This window comes from Mytilus edulis, chromosome 10 (assembly GCF_963676685.1).
Source record: "Mytilus edulis chromosome 10, xbMytEdul2.2, whole genome shotgun sequence".
Lineage (NCBI taxonomy): Eukaryota > Metazoa > Mollusca > Bivalvia > Mytilida > Mytilidae > Mytilus > Mytilus edulis.
Genome location: NC_092353.1, coordinates 29,977,552 through 29,992,404, shown reverse-complemented (window position 1 = coordinate 29,992,404; position 14,853 = coordinate 29,977,552). Strand labels below are relative to the sequence as shown.

At 33.7% G+C, this 14,853-nt stretch overlaps 1 protein-coding gene across 3 annotated transcripts in view; it reads left to right on the top strand.

Annotated features, from left to right (window-relative positions):
• The window catches only part of LOC139490863 (extracellular matrix-binding protein ebh-like), a 70,838-nt gene that overhangs the window by 14,569 nt on the left and 41,416 nt on the right, over positions 1–14,853 (top strand). For all 3 annotated transcript variants that reach the window (XM_071277943.1, XM_071277944.1, XM_071277942.1), the window contains exon 8: positions 994–13,734. In XM_071277943.1, coding sequence (XP_071134044.1) covers positions 994–13,734 — 12,741 coding nt within the window. The remainder of the gene's footprint in view (positions 1–993; positions 13,735–14,853) is intronic.

The window sequence follows — 14,853 nt, the reverse complement described above, 5'->3', positions numbered from 1 at the left end:
AAACATATATGAAATATATTTGATGGACTGTAATGTCAATTTCATCTGGCCATATACATGTTCCAAGATCAAGAGAAGGACATGGATTTTTTTTATACTCATAAAAGCTATTGTATCATTTTAATACTCATTTCAGAGAATTAAGTTCTCACACACTAACAAACATGACAAAGATGTTAGAATGCTAAAACCTATAGGCATGCTAGGTATCATTCCATGCCTCATGTTTCTAACATTATTAACATAGGAGACTTTTTTTTATACATAACACTTATCACTATAACTCATTAGTTATACCAAAGTCACCAATATTTTTCTTGTTAAAATCTTCAATGAATTTAAAGTTTCTTTTTCAAAATGTGTGACGTGAAAAGTTCTATGGAACAATTTTTTTTTATCTTGGTTGCTTCTTTTTTAAGGTAGTAATAAAGTGAGGATTTGCTGACTCCAACCAAAAAATATCTTTTTAAAGATTCATTTCTTCAAAACTTCTCAACGGATTATTCAAATCTTTAATTCATTTTAACCCTGATATATATCACTCCTTCTTAATCTATAGATACATAATTTTTGACAAGATGAATTTAAAAACATAGATCATTGATTGCCAACAATGTGGTTTTCCAAATTTGATGAAAATAGCACATTAAGGTCAAATTGTAGTATAAATCTAATTTAAAAGGCGTTCTCATACTGCAAACCTTTGTTTTGTTTTGTTTTATTTAAATTTTTGTCATAGATTTGTATTAATGGAAATCTCTGAAAATTATCAAATTTGAATGAAATTTATAATACATGTATTGTGGTTGTCAATTAGAAGAGTTCATCTTGTTTGCAGTGATAAGTGATAGAACATCATGTTTTTGCATACTAAAGAGACAAATGATTCAATGCTAGTTACCCAGCATGCTTCAGTTATTTTATATTTATTTTATATTCTGCACGTGTGTAGCCATACTAACTGCTTGTAAATAGTAGAAATTTGTGTTTTAGGTGGAAAAACAGGAGTTTATTGAACAACTGGAGAATGATCACAAGAAAGCACTTCAGGAAGCTTGTAATAATACAACACAGCTTCAGCAAAAAATTACTGAATATGAAACAACGTTGGAAGAGAAGAATCAAGATTTTATAAGAAAAGAAAAAGAATATAGTGAACTTGTAACTGATAACAAAAACTTGCAAAATGATATAGAAATTTTGAATGTAAAATTATCTTCATCTCTTGAAAATTTTAATCAGGTAACTGAACAAGCCAATGAAAATGACAATGAGGTTCAAAGTTTAAAAGAGAAAATTAAGGAATTAAAAAAAGAAAAAGGAATTTTGCAAAATGAGACAGAAAAATTGAAAACTTTGACTAATAGTTTGGAAAGCAGTAATAAAAAATATGAAGAAGAACAAAAGGAATGTAAAATTGAAATAGATGAAATGAAGAATCAGTTGATAGAAAGAAATTCAGAAGTTGATATAAAAGTACAAGAAATTGACACTTTAAACCAAGAAATAAAAGCCAAAGATGAAGCTATTAATCAGATTTCTAATGGGAAAAACAACTTACAGGCACAACACGATGAGGTTTGTGCTAAATCTGAAGGACTTAATTCTGAAATAAATCAGTTTGAAAAAGTTATTGCAAATCTTAAAGAGGAATTAAAGTGTAAAACAGAGGAACTGAATTCTGAGATCAGCAAGTTAGAAAAAGTAAAGGGCGAATTAGATAAGTCAGAGGAAACTCATAATGAGGCTAAAGAAAAGTTAAGTGAGGAACAAAATAGATTTGAACATCAATTTCAGGAATTGCAAGTAGTCATGGAAACAGTTAAAAGTGAGAAAGATCAACTTCAGACCAAATATGATAATTTAAATGAAAAATATGACGATCTTAAACATAGTGATGATTTATTACAATCTAACTATAAGCAGGCAAAATTATCGGAAGAGCAACTAAATGAGAGAATGGAAGAGGTAACTGAAAAATCTAAACAAAACCAGAGTGAACTTTCTGAACTAAAAAATCAATTATCAGAATTATCTAATGAAAAATCACAGCTGGACTTACAGATGGAACAAGTAAACAAACTTTGTAGTGAAAAAGAGGCTACAATTATGTCCCTTTCATCCAATGCAGAGGATAGAGTTGTCTCCCTTCAAAAAGTGATACATGAGAAAGATGAAAGATTAGCAGACACAAACAATGAAATTAAAAACTTAAACGAAAAAATCAATGAGGCAGAAAAAGCTAAATTAAATTTAACAAGTGAATTTGATAAAAAATTAAATGACAAAGATGATGAAGTTAGAACATTACAGTTACAAGTCGATGAACAACAAAATGTAATTCAAAGTGTGAAAATTGAAACTGAAAAACTCAATTCCAATTTAGAATCTTTAAAACAAACTAATGATAAAATGTTAGAGGAAAAATCTGCTCTTCAACTCAAACTGGAAGAAAATTTCACAAGGCTAGAAGCTTTAGAACTAGATAAATCAAGAATTGAGGAAGAAATACTTGCTAAAACTGAAATGTTAAACAAACTTAAAACTGAAATGGACAAAGTAACCAAGGATGTTAATGAAAAAGATGAACACATAAAACAAATTCAAAATGAAAAAAATAAATTAGAAGAGGCACTGAATGCAAAAGAAAATGATATAGAGACACTACACAATGAATTGAAGGAATCAAAGGAACTTGTCAGTGACATCCAAAGTAGTGAAAAGTCGCAGGAAAATCTGGTGAAGGAGTGGAAGGATAAATGTAAGAATCAGAAGGAAGAATTCATATTGCAACTTAGAGAACTTGAAGACAGTAAAAATTGTGAAATTAAAAATGTAGAACAATCAGTTGAAGCTTTACAGAATGAAATCAAATTTAAAGACAAAGAGACAGATAAACTCAGACAAAAACATGGAACTGAGGAACAAGATTATGAATTGAAAGTAAACACATTGCAAAAAGAGCAAAACACTTTAGAGCATTCTATTGGAGAATTACAAAATGAGCTTAGATTGAAAGAGGAAAAGGTTGAAGAATTAGGGAAACAGTTACAAAAGGAACAGCAAAGTTTTTTGTCAAAGCTTGAAACCATTGAAACAGAGAATGCCAATCTACAGAAGCAGGTCAGTGAATTTAAACTTTTATGTGACGATAGAAGAATACAGATAGATACCCTGTCTCAAACTCTCGCCGATTCAGAAAATCGTTTTATTATGCATGACAGTGAATACAAGTCTCTCACAGCATGCATCAATAAACAAAACAAGCATTGCATGAGTGATATTCAGAAATTACAAACTCAAATGGCTGAAAATAAAATTACCTTTGCCCAGCATGAATCAGACTTTGAATCACAAGTAGAGACTTTAACTGCCCGATTTGATTCTCTTTATAGTGAGCATGAACAAACTAAACATGAACTTGCAAAAATTACTGAAAAGTATGAGCATGAACAAAACTTAAGTAAACAAGCTGAAATATTGAATAAAAAATTATCAGAGGATGTTCAGATGACAGAGAGAAATATAGCAACTTTAAAAGGTAATCTTGAAGCAATGTCACAAGGTAAAGATGGACTAATGTCAACAGTTTCAAGTCTAAATGAAGAACTGGCAACTTTGAATCAAGAAAAATATGGTCTGGTGTCAACTGTTTCTAGTCTCAAGGAAGAACTGACAACTAAGTCAGAAGATATTGTTATACTGACACAAGAAAAAGATGGTTTGGTGTCAACTGTTTCTAGTTTGAAGGAAGAACTGACCACCAAATCAGAAGACATTGTCATACTGACACAAGAAAAAGATGATCTGGTGTCAACTGTTTCTAGTCTGAAGGAAGAACTGACCACCAAATCAGAAGGCATTGTCATACTGACACAAGAAAAAAATGGTCTAGTGGCAACTGTTTCTAGTCTCAAGGAAGAACTAACGAACAAGTCAGAAGAAATTGTCATTCTGACACAAGAAAAAGATGGTTTGGTGTCAACTGTTTCAAGTCTTAAGAAAGAATTGTCCGACAAGACAGAAGATTTAGCTTTAATGACCCAAGGAATAGATGGTCAATTGTCATCTATATCTAGACTTGTAGAAGAAGTGGCCACTTTGGAAAAAGAAAAAGATGGCCTCAAATTAAATGTTTCTAGTCTCGAGGAAGAACTGACCACCAAATCAGAAGATATTGTCACATTGACACAAGAAAAAGAGGGTCAGTTGTCCACTGTTTCTAGTCTGAAGGAAGAACTGACCACCAAATCAGACGATATTGTCACATTGACACAAGAAAAGGATGGTCTGTTTTCCACTGTTTCTAGTCTGAAGGAAGAACTGACCAACAAATCAGAAGACATTGTCACACTGACACAAGAAAAAGATGGTCTCATGTCAACTGTTTCTAGTCTGAAGGAAGAACTGTCAAGCAAGTCGGAAGACATTGTCATACTCACACAAGAAAAAGATGGCCTTTTAGCCACAATCTCCCTTCTGAAAGAAAAGTTGAATGTCAAGTCAGAGGAAATTGCCACTTTAACAGAGAGCAAAGATGGTGGGGAGTCAACTATTTCCGTTCTCAAGAAAGAAATTGCCACATTAACAAAAGACAAAGACAATCTGATGTCAACTGTTTCAAGTCTTAATGAAGAACTGACAACTTTGACACAAGAAAGAGATGGTCTGATGTCAACTGTTTCTTGTCTGAAAGAAGAACTGACCAACAAATCAGAAGACATTGTCACACTGACACAAGAGAAAGATGGTCTGGTGTCCACTGTTTCTAGTTTAAAGGAAGAACTGACCAACAAATCAGAAGACATTGCCACACTGACACAAGAAAAGGATGGTCTGGGGTCAACTGTTTCTAGTCTGAAAGAAGAACTGACCACCAAATCAGAAGACATTGTCACACTGACACAAGAAAAAGATGGCCTGGTGTCAAAAGTTTCTAGTCTGAAGGAAGGACTGACCACCAAATCAGAAGACATTGTCGCACTGACACAAAAAAAAGATGGCCTGGTGTCAACTGTTTCCAGTCTTAAGGAAGAACTGACAACCAAGTCAGAAGACATTGTCATACTGACACAAGAAAAAGATGGTCTGATGTCAACTGTTTCTAGTCTTAAGGAAGAACTGACCAACAAATCAGAAGACATTGTCACACTGACACAAGAAAAAGATGGCCTAGTGTCAACTGTTTCTAGTCTGAAGGAAGAACTGACCATCAAATCAGAAGACATTGTCACACTGACACAAGAAAAAGATAGTCTGGTGTCATCTGTTAATATATTGTCAAGTGAATTAGAAACAGCAGTGCAAAATGTTGCTGCAAAAGAAGACACTTCTGTGAAACTGAAATCTGAGCTGATAATACACAAAGCAAAACTGACCACCAAGTCAGAAGACATTCTCACATTGACACAAGAAAAAGATGGCTTATTGTCAATTCTTTCCATTCTTAGAGAAGAACTTGCCAGCAAATTAGATGACAATGTCACAGTGAAACAAGAGAAAGATGGTCTCGTGTTAACTGTTTCGAGTCTGAAGGAAGAACTAACCAACAAATTAGAAGACATTGTCACACTGACACAAGAGAAAGATGGTCTGTTGTCCACTGTTTCTAGTTTAAAGGAAGAACTGACCAACAAATCAGAAGACATTGCCACACTGACACAAGAAAAGGATGGTATGGTGTCAACTGTTTCTAGTCTGAAGGAAAAACTGACCACCAAATCAGAAGACATTGTCACACTGACAAAAGAAAAAGATGGCCTGGTGTCAACTGTTTCTAGTCTTAAGGTAGAACTGACCACCAAATCAGAAGACATTGTCATACTGACACAAGAAAAAGATGGCCTGGTGTCAACTATTTCTAGTCTGGAGGATGAACTGACCAACAAATCAGAAGACTTTGTCACACTGACACAAGAGAAAGATGGTTTGGTGTCAACTGTTTCTAGTCTGAAGGAGGAACTGACCAACAAATCAGAAGAAGTAGCCATAGTGAAACAGGAAAAAGATGGCCTGTTAGCCACAAATTCTCTTCTTAAAGATGACTTGAATGTCAAGTCTGAGGAAATTGCCACTTTAACAGAGAGCAAAGATGGTGGGGAGTCAACTATTTCCGTTCTCAAGAAAGAACTTGCCACATTGACAAAAGACAAAGAAAGTCTGATGTCAACTGTTTCAAGTCTTAATGAAGAACTGACCACTTTGACACGAGAAAGAGATGGTCTGATGTCAACTGTTTCTTGTCTGAAAGAAGAACTGACCAACAAATCAGAAGACATTGTCACACTGACACAAGAGAAAGATGGTCTGGTGTCCACTGTTTCTAGTTTAAAGGAAGAACTGACCAACAAATCAGAAGACATTGCCACACTGACACAAGAAAAGGATGGTCTGGGGTCAACTGTTTCTAGTCTGAAGGAAGAACTGACCACCAAATCAGAAGACATTGTCACACTGACACAAGAAAAAGATGGCCTGGTGTCAAAAGTTTCTAGTCTGAAGGAAGGACTGACCACCAAATCAGAAGACATTGTCGCACTGACACAAGAAAAAGATGGCCTAGTGTCAACTGTTTCCAGTCTTAAGGAAGAACTGACCACCAAATCAGAAGACATTGTCATACTGACACAAGAAAAAGATGGTCTGATGTCAACTGTTTCTAGTCTTAAGGAAGAACTGACCAACAAATCAGAAGACATTGTCACACTGACACAAGAAAAAGATGGCCTAGTGTCAACTGTTTCTAGTCTGAAGGAAGAACTGACCACCAAATCAGAAGACATTGTCACACTGACACAAGAAAAAGATAGTCTGGTGTCAACTGTTTCTAATCTGAAGGAAGAACTGACCACCAAATCAGAAGACATTGTCACACTGACACAAGAAAAAGATGGCCTGGTGTCAACTGTTTCTAGTCTGAAGGAAGAACTGACCACCAAATCAGAAGACATTGTCTTACTGACACAAGAAAAAGATGGTTTGGTGTCAACTGTTTCTAGTCTGGAGGAGAAACTGACCAACAAATCGGAAGATGCAGTCATAGTGAAACAGGAAAAAGATGGCCTGTTAGCCACAAATTCCCTTCTTAAAGAAGAGTTGAATGTCAAGTCTGAGGAAATTGCCACTTTAACAGAGAGCAAAGATGGTGGGGAGTCAACTATTTCCGTTCTCAAGAAAGAACTTGCCACATTGACAAAAGACAAAGAAAGTCTGATGTCAACTGTTTCAAGTCTTAATGAAGAACTGACCACTTTGACACAAGAAAGAGATGGTCTGATGTCAACTGTTTCTTGTCTTAAAGAAGAGTTGTCCATTAAATCTGAAAAAGAAGCCACATTTGCACTAGAAAATGAGCATCTTGTTTCAGCTGTTACATGTTTAAAGGAAGAACTGGCCATATTGACACAAGAGAAATGTGATATGGTATCTCTTGTTTCAAGTCTTAAAGAAAATATAAAAACAGTTACACATGAGAGAGACGACCTTATGTCAACTGTGTCCAGATTGAAGGAAGAATTGTCTAATAAATCAAATGACCTAACAAATGCAGTGACTAAAAATGAGGAGCTTTTGTTGACTCTGAAATTACAGTTAGCTGATGAGAAGCAGGTAGTAGAAAAAGAAATGGAAAAGCTTTTGTCATCTGTTAATATATTGTCAAGTGAATTAGAAACAGCAGTGCAAAATGTTGCTGCAAAAGAAGACACTTCTGTGAAACTGAAATCTGAGCTGATAAGACACAAAGCAAAACTGACCACCAAGTCAGAAGACATTCTCACATTGACACAAGAAAAAGATGGCTTATTGTCAACTCTTTCCATTCTTAGAGTAGAACTTGCCAGCAAATTAGATGACAATGTCACACTGACACAAGAGAAAGATGGTCTCATGTTAACTGTTTCGAGTCTGAAGGAAGAACTAACCAACAAATTAGAAGACATTGTCATACTGACACAAGAAAAAGATGGTCTGATGTCAACGGTTTCAAGTCTAAAGGAAGAACTGTCTAAAAAATCAGAAGACATTGTCACACTGACACAAGAGAAAGATAGTCTGATGTCAACTGTTTCTAGTCTGAAATCAGAACTGACCAACAAATCAGAAGACATTGTCACACTGACACAAGAAAAAGATGGTCTGTTGTCAATGGTTTCTAGTCTGAAGGAAGAACTGACCAACAAATCAGAAGACATTGCCACACTGACACAAGGAAAAGATGGTTTTGTGTCAACAGTTACTTGTTTAAAGGAAGAACTGATTAACAAATCAGAAGACATTGTCACACTGACACAAGAAAAAGATAGCCTGATGGTTACTGTTTCTAGTCTTAAAGAGGAACTGGCAATTTTTACACAGGAAAAAGATGGCTTGTTATTAACTATTTCTAGTGTTAAGGAAGAATTAACTAAAAAGATAGATGAATTAATGGCAGTCACACAAGAGAATGATCATCTGATGTTAAATGTTTGTACTCTCAAAGATAAACTGTCTAACAACGCAGATGATATTGTCACACTGAAAACTGAAAGTGATGGGCTCATTTCAACTGTTTCAAATCTTAAGGAAGAGATATTCAACAAGTCAGAACAGATAACAAATCTTGAACAAGAAAAAGATGGCTTGACGTCCACAGTTTCTGATTTGAAAGAAGAGTTGGCTATAAAGTTAGAAGAGATCACCTCATTGGCAGATAGTAAGGATGGTGTTGAGTCAGTTATTTCTATTCTCAAGAAAGAACTGGCAATATTGACACGAGACAAAGATGATATGGTATCAACTGTTTCTAATTTAAAGGAAGAACTAACAATTAAATCACAAGAGATAGTTACATTGACACAAGAAAAAGATGGTATGAAATTAACTGTTTCTGATGTTAATGAGGAACTGTCTCAAAAGTCAGAAGAACTTATCATAGCCACACAAGAGAATGATGGGTTAGTGTCAACTATTTCTTGTCTTAAAGATGAGTTGTCCATTAGATCAGAAAAAGAAGCCATATCATCACAAGAAAAGAAGCATCTTGTTTCAGTTGTGACTGGTTTAAAGGAAGAACTGGCCACATTAACACAAGATAAATGTGATATGGTATCTCTAGTTACCAGTCTCAAAGAAAAAATTGAAACAGTTACACAGGAGAAAGATGACCTGATGTCCACTGTGTCCAGTTTAGAGGAAGAATTGTCTAATAAATCAAATGACCTAACAAATGCAGTGACCAAAAATGAGGAACTTTTGTTGACTCTGAAATTACAGTTAGCTGATGAGAAGCAGGTAGTAGAAAAAGAAATGGAAAAGCTTTTGTCATCTGTTAATATATTGTCAAGTGAATTAGAAACAGCAGTGCAGAATGTTGCTGCAAGAGAAGACACTTCTGTGAAACTGAAATCTGAGCTGATGAGACACAAAGTAAAACTAACTGAAACTCAAAATGAGAATGAGCACCTGCTGATTCAAATATCAAGCCTTCAAGATGACATATTTAGTAAAGCAGACAACATAAAGAGCATAATGAAAGAAAATGATGGGTTATTATCTGATCTCTCCAATGTCAAAGAGGAATTGTCAACTGGAAATATAACTATAGCTGACTTAACACATGATACTGAAAATTTGAAGGCCACAATTGTTGAAATCAGAGATGAATTACAAATTAAAACCACAGATGTAGATATCATCAACAAACAAAAAGAAACTTTGATGAAAAATTTAGAATTCAAAAATACAGAACTAAATAATTTATTGGAAGAAAAAGAACAACTATTGTTAACAGTCTCAAAGTTTAAGGAGGCTAATGAAACTATTAAAACCGACTTTGATTCTTTGCAAAAAGAAAAAGATGGACTGATGTTGACTGTAGCTGCTTTGACTGAAGAAAAAGATCAGTTGATATCTTCTGAGACCAGTTTAAAATGTGAGATAGAAAAAAATTCAGAAAAAATGTCATTGCTGATGCAACAGACAGATGGTTTGCAAACAAATGTGTCAGAACTCAAAATTGAATTAGCAAACAAATTTGAACAAATCGGTTCAATTTCAGCTGAAAAAGATTGTCTGTTATCAAATTTGGACTCCCTTAAAGAAGAAGTTCATTTACAAACAGAATTGAAATTAAAACTGGAAAATGATCTTGAACAAATGTCAACAACCTTTTCTGTTTTATCTTATGATAATGAATTAGCTAAACAAAGTCTATCTTCAAAAGAAGATTTGATATCCAAACAGAAATATGAAAATAAGGAAAACATTTACAAATTGACCGATGACATAGAAAGATTAGAAGGAACACTAGCTGAAAAGTATGAAGAAATTTCATTCTTGAAAAAAGAAAATGAGAAGTCATTTTCTGATATTTCCACACTTAGAAAAGACTTAACATTTATGTCAGAGGATAAAAACAATTTGTTGTCTTCCATTGCAAATCTTGAGAAAGACAAGGAAGACAACTCTCAGAATTTGATTTCCGTTAATAAAGTAAAAGATGAACTAGCATCCACAATTACTAGTCTAAAAGAATCTATTTCTAGTTTTAAAGAAGAAAATAACCTTTTAATGATGAGATCAACTGGTTTAGAAGAGAAATTAAAAAGGAAGTGTGAAGATCTAGCAGCACTCGTTGATGAAAAAGAAGGATTTGTGTCAGAAAAAGTGGTTGAAGTTGAAACATTAAGGAAGGAAGGAAATAGCCTTGTAACATCAATATCATCTCTGAAGTCTGAAATAGCAATGAAAGTTGAGGAAATTTCTTTTCTTGTTAAAGAAAAAGAAGATTTAGAGGCAAAACTAAACAGTGTGATGGACAATGATTCAAAGAAAAATGAGACTCTTGTTTCTATCACACAAGAACGGGATAATCTCATTTTGGATATTTCATCATTGAAAGGGGAACTAACAACAAGATCAAATCAACTCGATGCATCACTGGGGGAAGGGAAATCTCTGATGGGCAAGATAAGTGCTTTGAACGAACAGATAAGTATGCTGAATGAAAGAACTTCTGAACTTGTGAAAGAAAAGGATGATTTAAATCTATCCCTGTCAGTTGCAAAGGAAGAACTATCAGATATCACAAAAAAATATTCTGATATACAGCATGAAAAAGATGAAATGACCGCAGTCTTGTCTACTTTGAAAGAAGAATTAATGAAGACAACAACAGAGATATCTTCACTTTCAAAAGAGAAAGACGAGTTGCAAATAGAACTGGAAACTGAGTCTGCATTTAAATTGAAACTATTAAAGGAGAAGGAAGAGATGATCTCACAACTTGAAGCTGAGGCATTGTCAAAGTCTAAATTATCAGAGGAGATTAATGAGCTTAACTCAAAACTTGAGTCAGAATCATCATCAAATGTAAACCTCTTACAGGAGAAACTTAATTTAGAACAGAATGTTAAAGAACTGGAAACGGCGGTACATGTTTTATCCAGTGAATTGGAAACAAAAGCTGACATTGTGACAAGCACATTTGATCAGGTTGGAAAACTTAAATTTAACATGAAAATAATGAAAGATGAAAATAACAAAATGTTGAAAGAGAAAGATAATGTGCTGGCCAGTTTAAAAGCAGAAAATGCTAAAAAGTCAGAGGAAATAGAAAACCAACTTCAGGAAAAAGCAACTATTGAAAGAACATTTGATAGCCTTGAAGAGAAAGTTAAGCAATATGAGACTACACTAAATGATTTAGCAAAGGAAAAAGAGACCCTAATTTGCAATCTATCTGAGGCAAGGAATGAACTAACTAAAACAACAGATGAGCTGTACTCACTAAAAGAGATCAAATCTTCCTTAGAATCTGAACAGGAGGAATTGTCTAATGTAGTTCAAGTATTGTCTGCAGAGATTGAAAAGGAGAAACAAGATTCTTTATGTAGAAATGATCAGATTGCACAGTTAATGAAATTTACAAAAGATGACAAGAAGAAAATTTCAAATTTACAACAAGAAAATGTGGAACTTTTATCTTCACTTGATATATCAAAGGAAGATGTCTTCAGTAAAGCTACACAAATAAACGACCTTGAGGAGAAACTGACACACAAAACAAACATGTTGTCCTCCATTACTCAAAATAATGAAGCAGCTACGAAGCAATTGGTTGAAAGAGACACACAGTTTACAGAATTAATTGATCAGAAAGAACAATTAATTTCTAGCTTGTCTAATTTGAAAGAAGATTTTGAGCAGAAGAGTGAACAACTTTATAAGCAACAGAATGAAATTGAAGACTTAATGTCCACAGTATCTGCTTTAAAAGATGATATTGCAAAATTGGATGATGACAAACAAGCAATGGTGGAAGAGTTACATAACACAAAGGTCAAGGTTGACATATTATCCACAGAACTAGAGACTGCAAGGGAAAGTGAAACAAGTAAAGGGTACACTGTCATGAAATTGAAACATGAAAATTTGTGTCAGGCAAAAGATTTGTCACATGTAAAAATTGAAAATGAAGCTATTCTAGTAACAATAGCAGAATTACAAAAGCAACTTTTTGTTAACGAAGAGAATTTACTTTCCCTTTCCCAAGAGAAGGAGGTATTAGCAGCATCCATTTCTAACCTAACAAGTCAGCTAACTGTTCAAACAGACCAGCTGTTAAATGCCACAAAAGAAAACGAGGACTTCATGTTAGCTATTTCAAACTTGAAAGATGAGCTTTTTATCAAGAATGAAAATCTGTCAGCAGTCGCACAAGAAAAAGAAAAGCTGGAAGAAGAGCTAGCATTGGTTAAAGATGAACACAATGTTAATACGACAGCAATGTCAACTAGTGTATCAGAAAAAGAGGAAAAAGTGTGTTACTTACAAGATCAACTTAATCAGAAAGAAACTGAACTATCTCGTTTGGCAGTAAGCATGGGACATTTAGAATCTAAAGTTAGGGGCCTAGAACAACAACTTTTACTCAAATCTGAAGAGTTTTCAAATGTCCAGCATAAGAATCAAGAAGAAATAGCAACTCTTGAATGTGAACTGAAAGAAATAAGAGATATTAACGAAGCTTTGATTGAAGGAAATAAATCAACAGAAGAGGAAAAATATAACTTGAAACAGGCTGTTGATATGCTGCTTACTGACATTGAGTCTTTCAATGTTAAGGTGAATGAAAAGGAAGATTTGATCATCAAGTTGAAAGCAAATATTAAATCTGCATTGGAAAATAACCATCTGCTGTCAGAACAGGTGTCCACTGTTTCAAAAGAAAGAGATGTTCTCAAATTAGATCTATTATCTTCCCAGGAAGGATTAACCACTAAAACGGAAAATGTGTCCAAATTAATGGAAGATAAGGAATTATTATCAACACAAAATGAACAAATTACTAAGTTGTCAGCAGACTTGAAGGAGACAATTCAAACATTGAATGAAGATTTTACCCAGGTAAAAGAAAAATTACAGCAAAAGGAAGAAGAATTGAAGTCATGCAAAGACAAACTTAGCCTTCTTCAAACAGATTTTGATCAGCTATCTCAGGAATGTGAACAGGCTCATACAAATGTCTTAGAAAAAGAGCAAAATATATTTGAACTGACAGAAACACTGGAGAAAACAGTTGAAAGGGAACAAGATGCTGATGCTTGGAGAACTAAATGCAGAGAACTGGAACAGCTGATTTCCACCAAGGATGAAGAGAATAATAGAGCGTTAGAAGAGAAAGATCTCACTTTCAGTCATTTGGAGACTGATCTCATTAGTCAAAAGGAGTCTTATAAATTGTTGACTAAAAAGGTGATTTTCATGTTAATACCCAGTATATTCTTCTAAAATCATTTCTTCTTTCTGAATCATTACATTTCATTTCTCTCAGCTAAATTTGATTCATCATTTTGTTTTAATAACTATGGTAGTCTTCTTATTCTTTGGTGAAACACTAAGTGATGAGGTCTGGATTAATTTCAAGTTGTGTTCAAAGTAGAGATTTAATTTTTGGCAGTTTTTACTTTTACTCTTGAGTTAAGGCATTTAGGAGAAAGAGCAAAGAATGTTCTGTTCATGAGTTCGAAAAATGTTTTCTGGTCAAGGCGACATGCATATGTTTACATGGACTATTATTGCTAACTTTTTTACAAATCCTGGAATAATGTATTTTTATTGTTTCTCAAATTTTCAGCCAATAATATTAATATAAACTTTATTTTAAAATCGGTAGTCATACACATGCTCTTTTTTGACAACAGAAGATAAAAAAAAAATGGAAAACAACATTTGATAATTTATTGCGTCTGAAGCGCTTTTCTGGATTTACCTTCATCAGGAACAATATGAGATATTTTTATTTGATTTTTTTTTTTCATTTTATATAAACACACAGAAAAAAGGAGAAACAATGCATAAATAAGGGAGCACTATTAGTCAGAAATATACATAAAATGTAGATAAGATTAGAAATTATTTTCATTTTGACTCTACATATCTTTATCAAGTCTTGTATTTAGATGATGGAAAGTCTTTTTTTTTAAATGGCAGAAAAAAAGTACTCTATTGTTTAACATTGATAATAATTTCTCTTAATTTTTTGTTACTCAATATGTTTATCCTATTTTATTTGGTAAAGGTTTATTTACTTTAGGTTATGGCCATTTTCATTCAGTTTATGATTGATGCAGTTTTCTCCCCTGCCCTTATTTGGAAGAGGTCAGAACCAAGAAAAATAACATGTCATAAAATTCTTGCAAACCTTTTGATATAGGTGTAGTAAACATAGGATGTTATTTTTGTTTTTAAACTACCTAATAAAGTGTATTCTTTTTAACAATTTTACTCTAAAATCATAAAAGGCAGGCAGGGGTTAAAATCACATTCATTCAAGGAAGTAATGGAGAGAAAATGTCATTTTCTGATGTTTCG